The sequence below is a fragment of the Cinclus cinclus genome, unplaced genomic scaffold, assembly GCF_963662255.1.
Source record: "Cinclus cinclus unplaced genomic scaffold, bCinCin1.1 SCAFFOLD_32, whole genome shotgun sequence".
In the NCBI taxonomy this organism is placed as follows: Eukaryota; Metazoa; Chordata; class Aves; order Passeriformes; family Cinclidae; genus Cinclus; species Cinclus cinclus.
Genome location: NW_026912098.1, coordinates 2772368 through 2794080, shown reverse-complemented (window position 1 = coordinate 2794080; position 21713 = coordinate 2772368). Strand labels below are relative to the sequence as shown.

Below are 21713 nucleotides of genomic sequence, written 5' to 3'. Positions count from 1 at the left end.
TATATTAAAATCTATCAATTTTTTAGAAACCAGAGAAGTTACAAGTCATTGGATCGAAGCAACACAAATCCTTTAAATTATTGGCTGTTGATTTCTCCTTCTTTATGCTAGTCTTTTTATCAGTCCTTTTATAATCTTTTTATGCCAATTTGGGATCTATGGAAACTTTTTTGGGGCACATTTGGGGCAGATTTGGGTCTGTGGAGGGAATTTCGAGAGAACTTGAGGGTCTGGAGAACACTACAGGGAGCCGGGTGGGCACTGGGCAGGGCACTGAGGGATTCTGACGGACACCTCGGCGTCCGGGGGAGCTCTTGGGGGTCCGGGGGGAAAACCTGGAGGTCAGGGAGGGGAATGTGGAGCCCTTCGGGGTCCGGGCGGGCACTTGGGGGGCTCGAACGGGGCTCTCTGGAGCGGGGGGGATGATGGGAGTTGTAGGCGCGGGTAGAATACTGTTCAATGGAGCCGCGGAGCATCACGGGAGTTGAAGGCGCAGCCGCAATGTCTCTCTGTCGGGCGCGGTGCATGACGGGAGCTGTAGTCTCGGAAGTGTCTCGGACTGGGCATTTGGGGTCCGGCAAGGCACCTGGGGGACAATTTTGAGTCCGAGCTGTGACTTGAGGTGTTCAGGGGGGAACGTGTAAGGTTCGGCAGCATTTGGGGGGAGCTTGGGGAGGTCTAACGGGGCCCTTTATGGCGCGGAACACGGCGGGTGTTTTAAACGAGAAACTGCGTTATATGGGGCTATGGGGCCGCGGGAGGTGACAGGAGATTAATTCCCAGAAGTGGTTGTAACAGGAATCTGTGGCGCTGGGAGCAATCAGGGAATCCGGAGCCGCTTTTGGGGGCTTCTGAGAGGATGGTGAGGGGGCACTTCGGGATCCTGGAGAGTGTGGGGGACGCTTATGGTACATGGGGGGAGGGGGCAGATAGCGGAGTTCTGTGGAGCGCGGGGCATGATGGACGTTGTAGTCCCAGCTCCAATGGGGCTCTATCGGGCCGCGCTGCATGATGGGAGTTATAGGCAAAAAGGAAAAGATGGCGCCGTCACCAGGCACCGCCCCCATTCCCCGATCCCCGGCGCTGATTGGCTGAGGGCAACGATGGGCGGGGGTGGGAGCAGCCCATTGAACCCCTCCAGTCCCTCCCAGTACAGCCCAGTTCATCCCCAGTACAGTTCAATACAACCCCAGCACCTCTCCAGGCCCTCCCAATACACCTGAGTTCATTTGTATTCTCTTCCAGTTCTCCCCAGTGTCATCCATAGTACACCCACGTCATCCCCACACTATTCAGAGTGTCCCCAGCTTGTCCCAGTATACCCCAGAATTGCTCAAAGTATTCAAAATTTGCTCCAGTATTGCCCAGTATCAGTCCCAGTATGTCCCAGTGTGTCTCTGTGTACGCCCACAGTCCATCCCAGTCCACCCAGATTCCCCCTCAGCATTCCCAGTGTTCCCCAGTGTGTCCCAGTCCTCCCCAGGGTTTCCAAGGAATATTGAACGTCTCATTGTTGCCATGGCACCCAAACCCAGCAGTGGGGTCAGTGCAGTGTCCATGGCCACAGCCCCTGGCAGTGCCCAGTGCAGGTTGGGATGATGATCCACCCTCACAGCTGGCCCAGGGCAGCTCTGCAGTGGTTTTGGTGGCACCTTGGGCTGGCACACACCTGAGGAGTGTGTCTGATTGCAGTGGGGGAAATTAGAAGATTGCTTCAAGAAAAAAGGAAAACCCCTTTGCCAGATCTCCTGAGGAGTGACCCTGGATCAGTATCGGTCACTGAATGCTGCAATCACCTCTGCTCTCTAGAGAACAGTAATAAAAAGGACACCATTTAAAATAGGAATGTGGTTACATTTCTTAGAAGTTCTTCTTGTAATATTTGTCCTTAACTGAAGTTGAAACTTTCCTCATCAACTGCACCAGACCAGAGGGAAATTAAGGCAGAGCTGTGGTTTGTTAGGAAACCTCTCAAGAGCTCCAAGTCACAATCAAAGTCCAAAGTTTCTTTTACTTTTAATGGTTCCCACTGAGGGACACAACTGAGAAAGTGTGCCCAGGTTGCAGTCAGAGCAGGAAATTGGAGGCAGTGATGACAGGAGGGGACAAAGAGAAGCCAAGTCTTGGTGGCCTGGGGCACAGCAGGGTCTGTGCCACCAAGGGCTGTGAGCAGACACCTTGTCCTGAGCCACTGGGGCCTCCTGGCACAGCCCCAGCAAGGCTGGGCACTGTCAGCCCTTGTCCTGCCCTCAGCATCCCCCCACATGCCAGTGGCCTCAGGGATCTGCTGGGACCAGTCCCTGGGGAGCCTTGGTCAGGAATGGCCCTGGGGGCTCCTTCATGCTCCCAGGGACTGCAGGTTTTTCCATGGACTTTGGGTTTTGCTTTTGCCTTGGAGTCTCTGAGAGCTTTGTGCAGTCATGGCCTCCAATTCTCTGCTTTAATTAATCTCTTGAGAGCCTTTCTCAGTAACAACACTCAGTGGGGCTCATGGGATCTTTAAGGTACTTCAATTTTTGAGGTGCTTTCCTTTGTCCTTTCATCTCTCAGTCTCTCAGATGTTTTTGGACATTCATGGCCCCCAATTCTCTCCTCGAAGGAGTCAAAGAGAATCCTGTTAGGGATGGACCTCAGTGGAACCCATTAATGGTTTGAGACACTTTGGGTTTTTCTTCTGACTCTCACTCTTGGAAAGATAACTGCAATCTCCTCTCATGTCCTGAGGTTCAAGGGCTCAGCACCAAAAGCACCACGGGGCTCACTGGGATCAAGCAAGTCCTGACAAACCACGGCTCTGCCTTGATTTCCCTCTGGTCTGGTGCAGTTCATCAGGAAGGTTTTCAATTCCACTTAGGGAGAAATATTTCAAAGAGCTTTTAAGAAATATCCATTCCTATTTTGAATGAATGGTTTTTAATACTGCTCTGTTTAGAGCAGAGTTGACTGCAGCTCTCTGTGACTGATATTGATCCAGGGTCTCTCCTCAGGAGGTCTGGCCTGCTCAGAGGAGCTGTGACTTGAGGTCTGACCCAGTGTGGACAACCTTGCTCCATATTCCCCAACTCCATCCTGTCTGTCCTCCCTCATCTGGGACCAGCTTTGCTTGCAGAACTGGCTGCACTCAGACAGAGACAGGATTTTCCTTTAATTTTTTTAGAAGAATCTAGAATTCCTAACTTTCTCCATTAAAAACAGAGTCACTCCTCAGGTGTATGCCAGCCCAAGGTGCCACCAAGGAGGTTCCCCCTTCCCCAAGGCAGAAACCTGGAAAGAATGTTTGAGACCTTTGAACTCCTTGGTTCCCTGAGGCCTTGCAGTGTCACAAAGGTCCCTTGGCTCCATGAGGTACATTGGTGTCACCATGGTCTCTCTCCTTGGTTCCAGGAGGTTCATTGGTGGCACAGTGGTCTCACTCCATGGTTCCAGGAGGTTCATTGGTGTCACCATGGTCTCTCTCCTTGGTTCCAGGAGGTTCATTGGTGTCACCATGGTCTGTCTCCCTGGTTCCATGAGGTTCATTGGTGTCACCATGGTCTCTCTCCTTGGTTCCAGGAGGTTCACTGGTGTCACCATGGTCTCTCTCCTTGGTTCCAGGAGCCATCACAATGTCACAACGGCCCCCTGGTTCCATGAGGTTCCTGCAGCAGGACTTCCCCTGTGGCACAGCACAGCTCATCTGTTCTGTCCATCAGCTGGGCCATCACTCAGGGCATCTTCCCCCTCTCAGCAATTGCTGAGATAACCCAGGCTGGACATCTGTCCTGTGCTGAGTTATCTCTGGTGCCAGGGAGGTGGAATTCCCAGCTGACCATCAACATCCTGCCTTGAGAGCAGACTGAAGGGAGGGAGATAAGCCTTGAATTTCTGAGTGACACACACTTCACTGTACAAACTATAAAATATACACAAAACTTTCACCATACAAAACTCTTCTGCATAGTCCATGGAAACAGGTAGGGCTTCACTCCCATATCTGGATGAATCTTCATGGTTCCTTTTCTGGAAGCTGAGTGAAAGGGCTCCATGTGCACTCCCTCATCAGTTCAGTGGTAAGTTACATTGACTCCTGATCTCTGCTATTTCTTCACTGGCTGTAATATAGGTAACTTTATTGTGCACTGCGTTTGTATCTACCTGTACTTCTTTGGTTTATCCTTTGCACTAAGTATTTGATTTAAAGTCTGTTGTCTGTTAATCTTGAGTCCATTCAAAATATATAATTCATTTTATACTAGACATAATTTGCCATTAAAAGGAACTTGTGAGCAAAGGCAATTTGGGGTTCAGGTACTTGAATCAGAGCTACTTCCAGAAACCTGAGCATAAGGCAGAACTTGTCTAAGCTTTCACTGAATTTGTAACATGTCATTTAAAAACCATGAGCAAGAATATATCGTTTTCCCATTTATTCTTTTCCAGGTTATAGATGGATATTGCCAATCTCCAGCTGATATTGACCCCCAGCACCTCCTCATGGTCTCTGACCCTTTATGGCTGACAATCAATCACACTCTGTCCCTACCCCCACCCCACCATTTCCCTCATCCAAGCCCTGGCACTCAGAGCAGCCCAGTGCAAATCTGAGCTTCCTCCAGTCCAGGCTGTGCCTGCAGCTTTCAGCTCCTTGGCACCAAGTCCCAGCTGCTTTCCTTGGAGAAGGAGCTGCCCCAGACACAGAGGGATGTTCATTTGGGGTCAGCAAACAGAAGCCAAGGCAGGCCCAGCTCCATGGCAAACACAAGTGCAGCCCAAGGAGTGCTGGGCAATGGAGCCACATGCAGGGGTGTCCCCAGGGCTCAGGACTGGGGCCAGGGCAGTTCAATGTGTTCCTTGCTGATGTGCACCAGGCCATGGAGGGCACCCTGAGTCAGTGTCCAGGGGAGCCCAAGCTGGCTGGGAGTGTGGCTGTGCTGCAGGGCAGCAAGCTCTGCACAGGGATCTGGCCAGGCTGGAGCCATGGGCCCAGGACAATTGGATGAGCTTCAGCAAGGCCAAGGGCCGGCTCCTGCCCTGGGCTCACAACCACCCCAAATCCCTGGCCGTGCCCTGCCCCTGATCCCCACAGCCTGTCCTGTTTCCTTCATCCCTGCATTGCCAGGGACTTTGTGGGACAAGGGAGCTCTGCTGTGGCTGTGGAGGGAGGTGCAAGAGCCACCAGTGCAGTGGGCACCACAGCTCATCAGGTTTGTGTCCTTTGGGGCTCAGGAACTGCTGAGACTCAGAGGCACAGGAAGGTTTCTCTTCATGGCCAACGTAAAATAATGTACCAACTATAAAATTTAATAAAGATCAAAATTCTTCCCTCATCTCTGCAATATCAAAGCCGTGCCTAATATTTCTTCCATGCACAAGGGATTTCCATGCAGGAACAATTTTATAAAAAGACATTAGAAAAAGCTGATTCTGTGACAGATATAAACACAATTATGATGTTGACTGATGTGGAATGACCAGAGAACAACTGGACAAGGAAATCTGGGAGCAATGGGAAGGCCACAGAACCAGCTGGTCTAGTGAAGAGATGTCCTTAGATGAGGCCATTTAAACAGGAGAGGTGGAAACACCCAAATGAAGAGGGACATGAAATAATAGACAGTACAGTGGTAACACAGGTAGAGGGGAAGAGCAGGATTTCTTCTCCTGCCATCAGTACACATCCAGGAAATTTACGTTCTCTCCTGGTGGGAAAACTTGGACGTTTCTTCAAGTACTCAAATGCCCCATCTTATGACATGTGCTCACACACCTCGCAAGCTGCAGGTCCCCAACATCCCAGGACTGCTCTTGTCCCATAAAGATCTGCTCTGGCCCATTCCAAAATTGGGATTAACATGGAAAATATTTTATCAAGTCTTCAGAAACTGGGTCAGACCAAGTGATTCAAAGCTGGAATTGGTCTGAAACTGGAAATCCCAAAAGACAGAGACAGAGCATCATTTCAGAACCTGTCTGAGCCCATGGGAACAAAGGTTTTCCACATGTCCTGTCAGATCTCCCCTCTGGCCCCCTTTCCACCCATTGTCTTTTGTCTCCCCCCAGGCCCCCCGGTGAAGATCCTGGCTCTGTGTTCTCCATCAGCTCCTGGCTGGCACTGCCAGGCTGGGATGAGGAGCCCCTCAGCCTTCCCTGCTCCGGGCTGGACAAGCCCAGCTCCCTCAGCCTCTGCTCACAGCCAAAGGGCTCCAGCCCCACCTTGGAGGCCCTTCCCTCACCCTGCTCCAGCTGCCAGACATCTTTCCTGCCCTGGGCAACCCAAACCAGGCCCCAGTGCCCTGGATAATCCACGTCCTTGATGTCCTGGTCCCACAGCCCTGGGTGCTCCTGCCCTGCCTCGCTGCCAGGGCACACGGCTGCCTCCTGCCCAGCTCCTGCCCACCAGGAGTTTTCTGACAGGGCCTGGTGGATACAGGGAGGGCTGTGGGTGTTGTCTACTTGAACTTTAGCCTTTGACACCCTATCCCACAGCATTCCCTGGAAAAGCTGAAGCCTGTGTCTTGGAGCGGTTCACCCCTCCCTGGGCTAAGAACTGGATGGACATCGGGGCCCAGAGAGTGGTGGGGAATGGTGCCACATGCAGCGTGTGTGCAGTGGTGTCCTGCAGGGATCAGTGTGGGCCCAGTCCTGTTTAACATCTTTATTGATGATGTGGAGAAGGGAGCACAGTGCACCATCAGCAAATGTGCAGATGGCACCAAGCTGGGTGTGAGTGTGGATGTGCTGGAGGGTAGGAGAGCTCTGCAGAGGGACCGGGACAGGCTGGATCCAGAGCCCAAATTTAACAAGGTGAGGTTTAACAAGACCAAGAGCTGAGTCCTGCACCTTGACCACACCAACCCCTGCAGTGCTCCAGGCTGGGGACAGAGTGGCTGGAGAGGGGCCAGGCAGAAAGGGACCTGGGGGCAGTGATGGACAGCAGGGTGGACATGAGCCAGCAGTGTGCCCAGGTGGGCCCCTGGCACCTGGCCTGGATCAGGAATGGTGTGGCCAGCTGTGCCATCACTGATCTGTCCCCAGCTCTGCACACAGACATTGCTGCTGCAGCTCCAGGGAAGGGAACACAAGGAGCATCTGTCATGAAAAGGCTTTTGGGATATCCTTTATTTCATGTCACACCACCAATAGCAGAGCTCAGCATTGACACAGTGTGTGGGTCACAGTAAAGGTGGATAGGAAAGAAAATAGGAGAGATGGCAGAAACAAGGTGCCTAGTTTATGGACAATATTAAAAACTGAAAACAGAGGAAAAAAACAGTGAAGGAAATAATAAAAACAGTAACAAAACCAAGAGAACTATCAAAGATTAGTTATTACAAGAGCTATGCAGAAATTTTCTACAACTGAAATGCTTCCTAAATTGTCCATTCATCAGTCTCCACAGTGCAGCCTTGAGCTCCTGTTCAGAGCTGGAGGCACCACTGAGTACAGAACTGACAGGGACAGATCCAGGGATAGGGAGGAGATGGAGGGGAGATTCAGGTAGGTAAATGTGGCAGTGCTGAGGAACAGGGAGAGCACAGCCAGGGGAGCGAGGCAGGTGGAAAAGGCTTTGTGCTGTCCCTGCTCAGAGGGGATCCTCAGCACAGCCCTGAAGATCTGCACATAGGAGAAAACAATGAACACAAAACATCCAGAAGTTAAACAGGCACTATCAGCAATGACCCCGAGTTCCCTGAGATAGGATTTGGAGCAGGAGAGCTTGAGGATATGAGGGATTTCACAGAAGAACTGGCCCAGGGCATTGCCCTTGCACAGGGGCAGGGAAAATGTATTGGCTGTGTGCAGCAGAGCATTGAGAAAGGCACTGGCCCAGTACTGGCAGGTACCAAGGAGACCACTGAGATACTGCAGATCCAAGGACACCATGGTGACACTGTGGAACCTGATGGAACCGTGGACATTGTGACACAGCAGGGCCTCATAGAACCAAGGAGTGAATTGTGACTCTTCCAAACCTCATCGAACCAAGGGACCTTTGTGACACTGCAGGGCAGTATGGAATCATGGAGACCCTTGTGACACTACACGGTGCCATGGAAGCAAGGGGCCATTGGGGCACTCTGGGGCCTCCTGGGACCAAGGGGCAGTTTTGGTACCATGGAAATCGTGGCAATTGTGGCACCATGGAGCCAAGGAGATCATTGTGACACTACAGGACCCCATGGAACTAAGGATTCATGGAACAGTGTGGGACACATGGAACCTAGGGGCCACTGTGACATTGTGGGGTCTCATGGAATTAAAGAGAACTTTGTGACACTGCAGGGCTTTGTGGAACCAAGGGGAAGCTGTGACACTGTGGGGCTTCATGGAGCCAAGGAGAGCATTGTTAGCTGGAACCTAATGGAATTGTTGGACATGATACAAATTTTAATTTTTTTTAATGTAACTTCAGTCAGGGGTTGGTTTGCCTTTGCCCAGGGGAAGGGGAATTGAAATTTCTCTTCAAAAGACTCTGTTCACTGAGGTTGACCTGATGAGTTTAACATCTACAGATTGGGAATAGACAGGAGATACACAGGAGGTAAACAAACATTAATGAACATCACCCCCAGTGTGGGTGGAGACACCTGGTCTGGGAAAAGATTGGAAGACAGTGAAAGAATGAGGGGTTAATTCACATCAAAGGCAAAGGAATCAATAATCAATAGGAAGTCCAATCTTAAGAGCTGTGCAATTTAAGGTCAGTATTTTTTTTACAGAAACAGGCATTTCTTAGGGTTTGTCTGTATAAATATGTGAAAAGCCTAGTAAAGAACCATGTGTGATGGAATGATTTTCACGGTGAAACGCTGGCAAGTGTGATTGGAATGATTTCTGTTGCACATGCTGGCCACAAAAACACCCTGGCCGGAATAAAGAAATGCCTAAATTCTCTAACACTGAGATGTTGTTGGGGAGTTTCTGTTTTTCATGCAGTTTCAATGTCAGTCCCTCTGAGCTTCCATCACCAACACAGGCTCATCATGGGCTCCTTAGAGGACATAATTGGAGAAGTTTTCCTGTTTGTGAGGAAAGAATGGAAAAGCCTGAGCAGGTTTCCTAAACAACAAAGCCCCACTCAGGAACCACATACTCAGTACAGGCTGCCTGGAATGATGTCACCTTTCTACAAGGGACAGTGTGACCAGAAATGATCTCTGTTATCAGAATTCTCTGACTCTTTCAGCTGAATTCTCTGTCCCTGTCATTTCCCTGTGTCTCTGTTGCAGATGGAAGCTGCTGGTGCCATTCTCACCTTTAACCCCTCTTTGGAATGCAGACAGATGTTCCCAGCTGTGTTAAGCAGGTGTTGCTCAATGTTTATGCAAAGCTTTTGTATCCTCGTGGAACCAAGGAGACCCTTGTGACACAGCAGGGGCTCATGGAACCAAGGAGACAATGGTGACAGCTCAGAGCCTCCCAGAAACAAGGCTCCATTGTGACAGGGAGGGGAATTAGGGGATCAAGGAGACCCTTGTGACACAGCGAGGCCACATGGAACCAATGGTCCATGGTGACAATGCAGATCCAAGGAGACCATGGTGACACTGTGGGACCTCATGGATCCAAGGGGCCCTTGTGACACTGAAGAACTTCATGGAACCCAGGGTCCAGTGTGACACAGCAGCACCTCATTGGAACAAAGGAACCATTGTTGGCAGCACAGAAACTCATGGAGCCAAGGGGTCATGGTGACACAGCAGGGCCACATGGAACCATGGAGACCTGTGACATTTGGGAACCTTATGGAACCGAGGGTCCACTGTGACACTGCAGAAACAAGGAGACCATTGTTGACACTATGGAAGCAATGGAACCAAGCAGCCATTGTGACACTCCATGGCCTCGTTGAACCAGGGAGATCATTGAGACACTCCAGAACCTCATGGCACTGAGGGTTTATTGTGACACAGCAGGGTCCCATGGAGCCAATTGTTCATTGTGACAATGCAGATCCCAGGAGACCATGGCAATACCACGGAACCTCATGGAACCAAGGGGCCATTGTGACACTGCAGGGTCTCACTGGAACAAAGGACGCGGTTGATAGGACAGAAGCTCATGGAAACCATGGGACATTGTGACACTGCAGAGCCTGATGGAACCAAATAGACCTCTGTGACACTGAGGAACCTCATGGAACCAAGGAGACCACTGTGGCACTGAGGAACCTCATGGAACCAAGGATACCACTGTGACACTGAGGAACTTCATGGAACCAAGGAGAACACTGTGACACTGAGGAGCCTCATGGAACCAAGCAGCCATTTTCACACTGCACAACCAAGTAGACCATTTTTTACAGCACAAAACCTCGTGGAACTGAGGGGCCATTGTTATGCAGTGAGGCTTTGGGGAACCAAGGGGCCATTGTGACACTGTGGGGACCCATGGAACCAAATATTCATTGTGACACTGTGGGGCTGCTTGTAAGCAACTGTCTTTTGTGATACTGCAGATCCAAGAGACCGTGGAGACACCATGGCAGTTCATGGAACCAAGGGGATGTTGTGACACACCAAGGCCTCGTGGAACCAAGGAGAGCATTGTGGCAGTGCAGAACCAAGGAGGCCATTTTGACAATAAGGACCCTAATGGAACCAAGGGTCCATGGTCATACAGCAGGACCTCATGGAACCAAGGGGCCATTGTGAAAACGTGCAAGGGCCATAATGGAGTCAAGGAAATCACTTATAGTGAAACCCACGGGATAGAAACTCCTGAACACAGTTTTGAGTATTTGGAAACAGATATTCTTTATTATACCATGGTGGTCACTCAGGGGCAATTATTCATCCATTCAAGTGCACTGAGCATCGAATGAAGAGAGATTATATCAGACACACTGATAATGTATTCATGAGCTATCCCCAACTCCTCTGACTTTAGCTGACATATTTATACCCCTTATCACAAGTCCTTATATGTTTCTGTGAGGTCTGTATTCAACATCTGGTGTCCTTGTGAGGGGGCTGTTCCTCAATCCCTGCTTTTGAAAAATGGCAATTTCCTTGTTTTGCATAATTTCTGCTTTATCAGCCTTGTAGAGATAAGCTGGCATCCTGCTTGCAATTTTGTGTGGCTTCTGTTTGCCTCAGCTACATCCTTTATCCATTTCTCCAAGGCTGTGCTGTTCTGTTCTACTGTCCTTGATAAGAGTAAATGTTGTTCTGTTCTCCTGTCCTTGTCACAGTGCTCACCCTGCATGAGGGGTGTCTGCAACCCCCTCCAACCTCTGGGCTTGGGGTGGGTAAGTGTTCCTGAGGGAACAGGGATGGGACAGCTGGGCTGGACTGACCCAAGGGATGTTCCATTCCATGTCACACCATGATCAGAAATAAACTGAGAGAAATGGGGGGCAAGGGCTGTAGGGGATTGATTTCTATTTAGAGACATTTTTCTTTCCAAACAGCACTGATATAGACAAAATCCTCTCCTGTCACAAGGTGTTTAAACATTTTCCACTGATAGGAGATTTCCCCTGGATTTGCTTACCTTCTGTTTGGCCTTTGCTTTATGTGGTTGGTTTGTTTGTGGGATTTTTGTCTTGCTGTGCGTACATTTGGACAGCATTTTTTGGTAGGGTTTTTTTTGTTGGATTTGGGTTTTTCCACTTCAAACTGCCTTTCTTTAGATGCATAAGTTTTTTTCTGCCTTTTCTACTGGATTGGTTGATACCTGACATCAAGACAAATTTACCCAACTCAATCATCTTGCCCAATTATGTTCAGCTGTCACCATTAACTGGATGAGTTTGGTCACAGACTCCCTGTAGCATGGGAATATCCACAAACAAAGGAATTGAAAGTGCATTTCATGCCATTGTAGCGATAATAGAAATGTTCCACGGTGGTGGTCAAGGGCTGGTCACTGAGGGATGTCACCAGGGAGTGGCTGCCAAGAGGACTCTGTCCCATGGGTGACATTTGACCCTGACTGTTCAGCCAAATTCCCAGACACCCCATGTCCCACTCCTGCAGCCCAGCTCTCTCCAGTCTGGCTCTGAGGAGAGCACAGCAGACCATGTCACAGGCCTGGCTGAAGTCTGGGCACACAACATCCCCTTCTTTTCCCTCCCACGGGGGCTCTGCAATCCCTGCCTTGTGCTGCCAGTGCCTGCAATGGCTGCAGGAGGATTTGCCACATGCCCTTCCCTGCTGAGCCTGACCAGTCTGTGACTGTCCCAGTGTCCCTCCCTGCCCTGTTTGCAGACTGGTTCCATGTCTGCCCTTCCCAAGTGCCCAGGACCCTCTGGGATGGCTCTGCCCTTTCCAAGGGGTTTGAGAGAGGTCTCACAGTGACACTGCCCAGCCTTGTCAACATCGCTGACACCAGAGGCCTTTTCCACATCCCTCAGTTCCAGGTCAGTGCCCAGAACACAGCACAGCTCTGTCCAGGTCCTTGGGGTGGTTCAGAAGGGAGGCAGCTCTGATTTCTCCCCACCCCAATGGCCTCTCTGTGCTGTCCTTGGCTGTCCTGGGCATTCTTTCCTGGAGCTTCCCTGCCCTGGATGTTTCTCTGTCTTTATACAGTCCTAACCATGGCCCAATACTGAGTTCAGGTGTTTTTCCAGGGTGAAGTGGCTTCAAGGCACTGTTTGTGTCCCCAGAACTGTGCCCCCCCGAGTGCTGATGATGGTGTTTGTGCTCACTCAGGTTCATCTCCCCACACAAACACAGCACTCTGCTGAAATCTCCTCAGTACAGAGCAAACATGGCCTGCTGGCCTGCTCACTTGGTGTCCCTCCATGCAGGGACAAACAGCCTCCTGCAGGTGGGGCAGAGTCCAGTGCTGGGTTTGGTGGTGGCAGGGGCTGGTGTGGGACAATTGCCCTGGGGCACCTTCCCAGGCTGTGCCCAGAAGAAAGACACAGCCCAGGCCCTGCTCTGCTGCTCCCTCAGGTCCATCCCAGGAGCTCTGGCTGTGCCAGGACACTGCTGTGTGCCCCCTGCACACTGCCCCTCTGCCCCAGGCACTGGGCTCTGCTTTGCCAGGGCTTTCCTGGAGCACATTGCTGACAGCAGCTCTGGAGGAGGGCAAAGCCTTCCTGGCCTGCCCTCAGGAGATGCCCTTTGCTGATGGAGCTGCTGTGCTGCAGCCCAGCTGTGTCCCAGCTGTGCCCATGGGCTGTCCCTGCCTGCGGTCACAGCACGGACACACAGCAGGACAGTGCCCAAGCTGCCGGAGCACTGCGGCCTTACAGCCACAGAAGGGCTGGGAAGGAGAGGGTGGAGTTGGGGAGAGCAGGTGTGGGAAGAGCCAGGGCCATTGTCCCTGGCTGTGCTGCTGTGCTGGGAGTCTGATCCCTCCACCTCTGCTCACAGGCACTGCCCCTGTGCAGACAGAGAATGGCTGGGGAAGCATCTTGGACTCACAGGAAAGGGAAGGCACATGTTTTGATTTAAATGCAAAGGGAACAGACCTCCTGGAAGTTTTGTGTTTCCAAAGAAAGATAGATATTAATGTATTAAATGCAAAGAGTAATATTATTGTATGTTTTAATAAAAATAAACACCACTAGAAAAAGGTACCATAGAAAAAATGGACAGATATGAGAGGAAAAAGGTTGAGATTGTAGGGAGTTACATTCTGAATGTTCTGCAGAAAAGAGTTTAATGGTTCTGAAAATACAGAGTCATTAACTTCCTCACGGCATCCTTGAGCTCCTGGTTCCTCAGGCTGTAGATGAGGGGGTTCAGGGCTGGAGGCACCACTGAGTACAGAACTGACAGGGCCAGATCCAGGGATGGGGAGGAGATGGAGGGGGGCTTCAGGTAGGCAATAAAAATAGTGCTGAGGAATAGAGAGACCACAGCCAGGTGAGGGAGGCAGGTGGAAAAGGCTTTGTGCCTTCCCTGCTCAGAGGGGATCCTCAGCACAGCCCTGAAGATCTGCACATAGGAGAAAACAATGAACACAAAACAGCCAAGTCCTAAACAGCCACTGAGACCAATGAGCCCAAGTTCCCTGAGGTAGGAGTGTGAACAGGAGAGTTTGAGGATCTGTGGGATTTCACAGAAGAACTGGCCCAGGGCATTGCCATGGCACAGGGGCAGGGAAAATGTATTGGCTGTGTGCAGCAGGGAATAGAGAAAGGCACTGGCCCAGGCAGCTGCTGCCGTGTGGGCACAAGCTCTGCTGCCCAGGAGGGTCCCGTAGTGCAGGGGTTTGCAGATGGACACGTAGCGGTCGTAGCACATGATGGTCAGGAGGGAAAACTCTGTTCCAATGAAGAAGACCAGCAGAAACACCTGAGCAGCACATGCAGAGTAGGAGATGTTGTTGGTGTGCCAGAGGGAATTGTGCATGGCTTTGGGGACAGTGGTGCAGATGGAGCCCAGGTCAGTGAGGGCCAGGTTGAGCAGGAAGAAGAACATGGGGGTGTGCAGGTGGTGGCCGCAGGCTACGGCGCTGATGATGAGGCCGTTGGCCAGGAGGGCAGCCAGGGAGATGCCCAGGAAGAGGCAGAAGTGCAGGAGCTGCAGCTGCCGCGTGTCTGCCAATGCCAGCAGGAGGAAGTGCCTGATGGAGCTGCTGTTGGACATTTCTGCACTCTGGGCCTTGGGTTCTGTCATGGAGAAAAAGACAGTGAAGAGATAGAGGACACACCTGTAACCAAAATCAAAGCCATTTCCCTGACATCCTCTATTCTAAGACACTCCAACACCCTTTAGTGTTTAAGAATTCTAGAGCAGTTTTTTTACACTTCCCCCATACATCTCCTGGTATTCCTGGATAGCAGAAATCTCAACATTTGTGCTGCCTTCAGGGTGATCACAGCATTTTCTCTAAGACCAAATGATGAATAGAGAGAAAAGAAAAATGTTTTTTCATCTTGACCTATTCACATTTTCTTTGGGCTTTAAACTTTTTCAGTTGCAGGGTGATCACCATCCTATGTTTCTCTAAAAAAACCACCAGGTACTGCTGAGAACAGATGGACCCACCATAATCCACCACCACATTTGTAATCTAGGAGCCATGTGGGTCATTTTATGACCCCAATTACTTTTTCACTGTCAAAATACCTCTGCCTTTCCCTGTGAGTCTTTCAGATAACCTAAAAGTATTCTAGGAGAGGTTTGCGTCCTGGAGAAAGGCTCTGAGCTTGGACTGAAATCTCAGGGAGAGTTCCAAGTGTCCCAGTGATGGCACTGGAGTAAGGGAGATGCAGCTCCTTCCCTGGCTGCACTGACAGCATTGCCCACAGCCGGGCACTGGGGACAGCGTCACCCTGAGCCAGCTGTGCCCCCTCCCAGAGCCCCCAGTGCCGGGCAGCTGCTCCCAGCCCTGTGCTCTGCAGAGGGAACTGGGCCCGGGGCTGCAGAGCTGCCCCACGGCTCTGCTGCAGCTCTGCCTGCACAGGAGGGGCTTCACGCCTTGGAGCCCCAGCCCTGAGGGCAGAGGCTTGGCTGGGGGACAGGAGGGAGGGGGCTTCTTCAGACCGAGGGGCTGCACTGCTGCAGGGGATCCTCTGGAGATCTCTAAATGTTCCCTGCCACAGCATTTCTGTTTTTTCTTTTTTTCTCAGTGCCTGATTTTATCTCGGCCTCCTGGAGGTTTTCCTCCTGGAGATCCTTCCCTGTCCCTGATGTCTCCCTGCCAGCACTCACACACCCCAAATCTCTGTGCACTCTCCTTGTCCCTACAGAACCCTGCCTGTTTTCAGGGCACTGACTGGAGGCAGGTTCTATTTGCAGCTTGGAGAAAGGACAGGTCAGACTGAGCCTGATGGGTCCAGCACAGGGGATGCTGGTGCTGTCCAAGGGCAGAGGAGTGGCTGAAAGCACTTTAGGAAACTCCTGTTGGCTTACAGAGCACCCGGGGCTACAATTCAGATCTCTCAGATACTAAATTAATTATTTTATAATATTTTAGCTTTAGTATTTCACAGGAGAAGGAATTTGGAAACAATTTCAGGTAATTCCTTGTCTTTACAAAAATCTTTATCTTAAAAATATCCTGGAAGTGAGCTGAAGCTCTTGACTTCTCCTCTACACCAGACATACTCTGAGTTGTACTTACAGATCTGTTGTCAGTGGGATGTTCCAGCTTTAGGTGATCAATCCATGAGCTGCAGCTGCATTGTCCTGCAGCCAGAGGCTTCCTGTGTCCAGGGCTGGGAGTGATTCTGCCCCAGGCACTTGTGAGCATCTTCCCAGCCCTGATTCAATGAAGCTCTCTGTGCCTCTGTGCTGTGCCCAGGGTTGCTGCAGGCAGTGCCCTCAGCCCTTCTGGGCTGGGAGACGAGCTCAGGAAGAGAAATGTGGTTTTGAAGCTTTTCATAGTTGTCAGGAGCTGTCTCTGTGCCAGGAGCCCAGCCCAGCAAAGCAGCACTGACACAGCACAAGGACTTTAATGAACCTCTTGAGGCTTTCATGCTATTTACATCAGACTCACTCCCTGAGAGAATGCTCAATAAACTTCTGAAGAAGTCAAAATCATACTCAAACTCCAAAATTTCTTGAAGTTTTAATGAGAGTCATTGAGGGACAGGACTGACAAATTGTCCCCAGGTTCCAGTTAGGCAAAAACTGGTGGCAGCAGGATGGGGTTGGGGAATGTGGAGCAAGGTTGTCCACACTGGGTCAGACCTCAAGGCACAGCTTCTCTGAGCAGGCCAGACCTGCTGAGGAGAGACCCTGGATCAATATCAACCACAGATTGCTGCAGTCACCTCTGCTCTAAAAGGAGCAGTAATAAAATACACCCTTTAAAATCGGAATGGATATTTCTCCTGAAGTGCAGCAGAAAACCTTCCTGATGAACTGCACCAGACCAGAGGGAAATCAAGGCAGAGCCGTGGTTTGTCAGGAGTTCCTTGGTCCCAATGAGCCCCGTGGTGCATTTGGTGCTGAGCCCTTGAACCTCAGGGCCTAGGAGGAGATTGCACAAACCCTTCCAGGAGTCCAAGTCAGAAGAACCTTTCAGCTGCTGCACATGCCTGTGCCTTGGGCTGGCCCAGGCACCTTCTGGGGGATGTGGTGCACCTCAGCCCTGCTCTAGGAGAGAAATTCCTTTCTCCTTGTTTCCAGTCTGGGCCTCCACAATTGCCCTTGGCATTAATTGTTTCTTTCTCTGGATATTCTCTGTCAAAAGATCCATCACCTCTGAAACTGCCCATCAATCCCTCCCAGGGCTCTCCTCTGCTGTCCTCAGTCTCCAGCCCACTGAGCACTGAACTCCTTTGTCCACTCCTTTGACTGCTCTCAAATGGTCACATGCTTGAGGCCATGGGCACCTGGACAAGAAGGACGGTTCCTTTCTATAGGAGAGAAAACTCAGAACCCAAGGGTTTGAAGGAAGATGAGAGACAGTCACCAGAGGCCAAGGCAAGCCAGACCTGTTTGTCTTGGCAGCATTTGTCTGGGAGATATCCTTGGATAGACCAAATCTGGGAGGCCAAATGCCAATTTTGTCCATGGGCATCAGGACAAGAAATTCTTTTCTGGAGGAAGGAAAGTAGGGAGCCCCAGTGTTTCAAAGGCAGATAAGAGCTGGCCCTCAGGAAACCAAAGTAACCTACATAGTCCTGGCAGCTTTTGTCTGGGAGCTACCCTTGCATATATACAGAAATTTGGAGGCACAATCCCAGTCTTGGCCATGAATGCCTGTGCTTGAAAGATGTTTTTTCCATGGGAAGAAAATGTTCAGGGACTGCCGCCGGCATACGCAGGGCTTGGCACGGGCCGAGAAGGCAACAGAAAAACAGACATGGGGACAAACGGCCCCAGGGCTTCAGTTGCAGCAGCAGCAGCAGCAGCAGTGACAGAAGCGACTTTGTCGACCCTCTGGCTCTCCTCTCCCTCTCCCACAGTCCCACAGCCTCTCTCGGTCTCTCTTTCCCTGGGTCCCCCTCCTCTCCCAGTCTCCATCTCCCAGTTCCGAGCCGGGCCATGCCCTCGGGCTGCCCTGGCCCCAGGCGGGGCTTTCCCATCCCTTTCCCCATCCCCATCCATCCCGGCACGGTCTCACCTCCACCCGGCTCTGGCTGTACTGGCGGTGGTGCTGCTGGATGGACATCAGTGCGTGGAGCGGCATCGCCTCCCTTTGGCTCCGCCTGTCCCGACACCGGCCCCGGACCCGGCCCCGGCCCCAACATGGGCCCCGACCCCAACCCCGGCCCCTGGCCCTGGCCCCAAGGTGTGCCCTGGCCACGGTCCTGGTCTTGGTCCTGGCTCCTCCCGGGCCCGTGGAGCACACACATGGCACGGCTGCTCCTGCTGCCTGTGTTGCGTTTTCCCAGGCCCGAGCTCCACCGCTCGGCAGCGCGGTCGCTGGCCCTGAGCCTCTGCTGTCCCGTTCCAAAGAGCGAACACCTGGGGCTGCCCGGCCCGGGGCGGCTGAGGGGTGCTCAGGGCTCATGTCTGGCCCCGGGCCGAGCGCTGACAGCCGCGTCTCGCTGGCAGGGGAGGCGCAGCACGGCACGAAGGAGCGGTACCAGCTCGGTTTGCTGCTGGGGTGTGGCGGCTTTGGCAGCGCCTGGGCGGTGACTCGGCTCTCGGACGGTGCCCTGGTGAGTGGTGGGATCAGTGGCAGGCAGAGGAGGAGGAGGCAGGAGGAGGAGGAGCTCAGCCTGCTGCTGCCCTTGGCTTGCAGGTGGCCATCAAAAGGGTGCCATGGAACCACGTCCAGCACTGGGGCAAACTGGTGAGTGAGCGGGGGCCAGAGGGAGAAGCTGGGGCGTGCTGGGATGGGATGAGTCGAGACCCGGAAGGGTGGAAGCCACCAGGAGCCTGGAGGGAGAGTGGGTGTGGGGCCAGCAGAGCATCCCGTGCTGGGGGAGAGCTTCCCGAGTCCTGGCACAACATCAGCCCTGCTGACGGCATCGTGGTCCTCCTGCAGCCCGATGGCACCAGCGCACCACTGGAGATCGTGCTGCTGGACAAGGTGTCCACAGGCTTCCCTGGAGTTCTCCAGCTGCTGGAGTGGCTTGAGCTCCCCAACAACATCCTGATGGTGCTGGAGCACCTGGAGCGGTGTCAGGACCTCCGTCATTTCATTTGGTCACAGGGGTTCCTGTCAGAGGAGGTGGCACAGGAGCTGTTCTGCCAGGTGCTGGAGGCCGTGCAGCACTGCACCAGCTGTGGGGTCCTGCACAGGGACATCAAACGGGAGAACATCCTGCTTGACCTGGCCACCGGGCAGGCAAAATTGATTGACTTTGGCTGTGGCACCTACCTGCAGGACACAGCCTACACTCACTTTGCAGGTGAGCCCACACAGGGCTGTGTTCCCGGTCCCGGCATCTCCTGGCCCAACATCTCAGGGCCCAGCCTGGCTGTGGCAGCAGGGACTCTCCTTTTTGCTGCCAGTCATGGCACTGAGTCTTCATCTGAGTTGCTTTTGACTGGGGTGGGTGGGGGGCCAGCTTCCAGCCCTGCTGGCAGCTTTTGCCAGCCACTGTGTCCAGGACTGGGGCTGGGGCAGCCAGCCTGACAAAAACACCCGTGGGTGGGGGTAGTGGGTTGTGGGGGGGGTCCAAACCTGTGCAGCAGCTGTTTTGGTGTGCAGGTGAGAAAGGGCTTGCACTACTGTGCTCACATTGCTTGCCTTGTCCTCATAATGTCTTTTGGGGCAATGCAGGCAGGGAGGATGAAGACATGGATTTTTTCCACCACGGAGTGGGTTTTTCCTTGTCATGGTCAGGCCTTGCCAGGGCTTCTGCTGCACTCTTCCAGCACCAGTGGCTCCTTTTCCAACCCCAAGTTTGTACACAAGTCCCAGGTGCTGGCCAGAGGCAAGGGGTCACACCATGTGCCACTGGTGCAGCCCTAGCATGCCCAAGGATTCTGGGGCCAGGCTCTGGGAGCAGCAGCATCCCCCTGATGAACTCCATCTGTATTCCATAGGAACACCGTCCTAGAGCTCCACAGAATGGACCCACTTTGGCTGGTACTATGGCAAGCCAGCTACCCTCTGGTCCCTGGGCATCCTGCTGCACCAGATGGTCTGTGGGGAGCACCCTTTCAGGAGAGGCCAGAACATCAGCTGGAACCATCAGCTCTCACTGCCACAACAGGTCTCTCAAGGTGAATCCTCATCTATGGGCACGGGGGGAATACCAGTGCTGGGAGACAGCAGTGGGCTCGTCAGCATCCCGCTCTGGCAGCTGCTGAGGAGGTGGCACATGTCCTGCTCTCCTGCTCTCCTCCAAAACAAAGAACTGATGGGAAGGTTTAGGCCCAGCTCTGAGCACATGCAGCACAGCCTGAGCATGAGAACAGTGGGGCAAAGCAGACTGGAGCCTCCTCCAACTGACCAGTGGTTTCTGCTTTCTCTGTCCAGAGTGCCAAGATCTGATCAGATGGTGCTTATCCATGCTCCACATGGAAAGGCCCTCATTAGAAGACCTGTTTTGTGACCCTTGGATGCAGCAAATTCACCTGCCATAGAAGAAGGGAGAGAGCCACAGGCACACTTGGATGCAGGGCTCTGGTAAGTTCCAGTTGCACACAGGCCTTGGCAATCAGAAGCAAAGAAGCCCAGACTTTTTTGTCCTGCCTGTGTCACTGTACAGGGGTCATCAGGTGGGAACACACAGCCCTTGAGCTGCTCTGCCCAGCACTGGTGGCCACCATCTGAGCTGCTTTGGCTTGTCCTGGTTCACTGACAGCTGGACCCTGGGCAGAACACTGAGAGCCTGGTCTCACCCCAGGGAAGGAGAAGGAGCCCCTGGAGAAGCTGTAGCAGGTGGGGCTGCTGCTGCTGGAGACAGTGAGGATGACATCAAGGATGACAACCTCTTCCTCCACCTGGCCACTGGCAAGCTGAAGATGGACTTGGATTCTGGCACCTTCTTCAAAGCCAGGCTCCACGGCGAATTTACAGATGAGTCCAGACCCAGGGGGATGCTCCCAGATTTGGGCATTGCACAGCCTGGCCAGGAAGCAAAGGTTCCCCCTTTGCTGGGGAGGATGAAACTGATTCTTCTGTCATCTGCCAAGCTGCTTTTTGGCAGGGCCAGGGGGATGGGCTGGGGTGGGTACGAAATGGGAGTCAGCTCCTGGCCCTGCCAACAGCCCCCAGCACCCACCGTGCCCCGGGCTGGGGCAGCCAGCACGACACAAACAAAGCCCCATGGTGGGAGTGAGGTGGGACTCCAGAACTGTGCATGGCTGCTTTCCTTGGCAGGCAAGGAAGGGCTTGGGCTGCTCCACTGCCCTTGCTTGCTTTGGGATCACCATGACTTGTGGGGCCAGTGCAGGGGAAAAGGGAGAAAGCATGGGCTTCTCTCACCGGTGGGTGGCTTTTTCCCTGGCATCTAGGGTTGGGCCTTCCTCAAGCCCCTGACAGAGATGAGATTTTTTACCATTTTTCTTTTCTCCCCTTCTGGACTGTAATCTATTTTCATTAATTTGTTGATTTTTTCTCTAAAGGAAGTGTTCCAGGTGGGCTCCAGTGTGGATCAGGAAGTGCTCGGGACCAGCTGCGGCGTGGATGGGCCGTGCCCTTGGAGAAGGCTGAGGACATCCCTTGGGACCAGCTTTTCTTCCAGCAGCGATGGCATGTGGTGGGTCCCCATCTTCTTGTCACGGTGGGATGAGAGCTTTTGGGAGATGGCAGCGAGCACAGGAGCATCCTGCTGTGGCAGCTGCTGAGGAGGTGGATGTGCCATGGCTGGCTGCAGGCTGGGCACATGTCCTGCCCTCCTGCTCTGCTGCCCAAGGCAGCAGTGATGGGCACTGCTCTGGGCACGGCCAGCATGGCCTGGGCACCGTGGCAGCTGGGAC

The 21713-nt window shown here is 52.7% G+C and overlaps 1 protein-coding gene across 1 annotated transcript; it reads left to right on the top strand.

Annotated features, from left to right (window-relative positions):
• The first annotated feature begins 17995 nt into the window (after positions 1-17995).
• On the top strand, positions 17996-20375 carry LOC134057314 (serine/threonine-protein kinase pim-1-like). Its single transcript, XM_062514305.1, is given in 5 exon segments — positions 17996-18496; positions 18580-18630; positions 18826-19192; positions 19833-20012; positions 20269-20375. Coding segments are annotated over 5 exon segments (1206 nt in total).
• The last annotated feature ends 1338 nt before the right edge of the window (positions 20376-21713 follow it).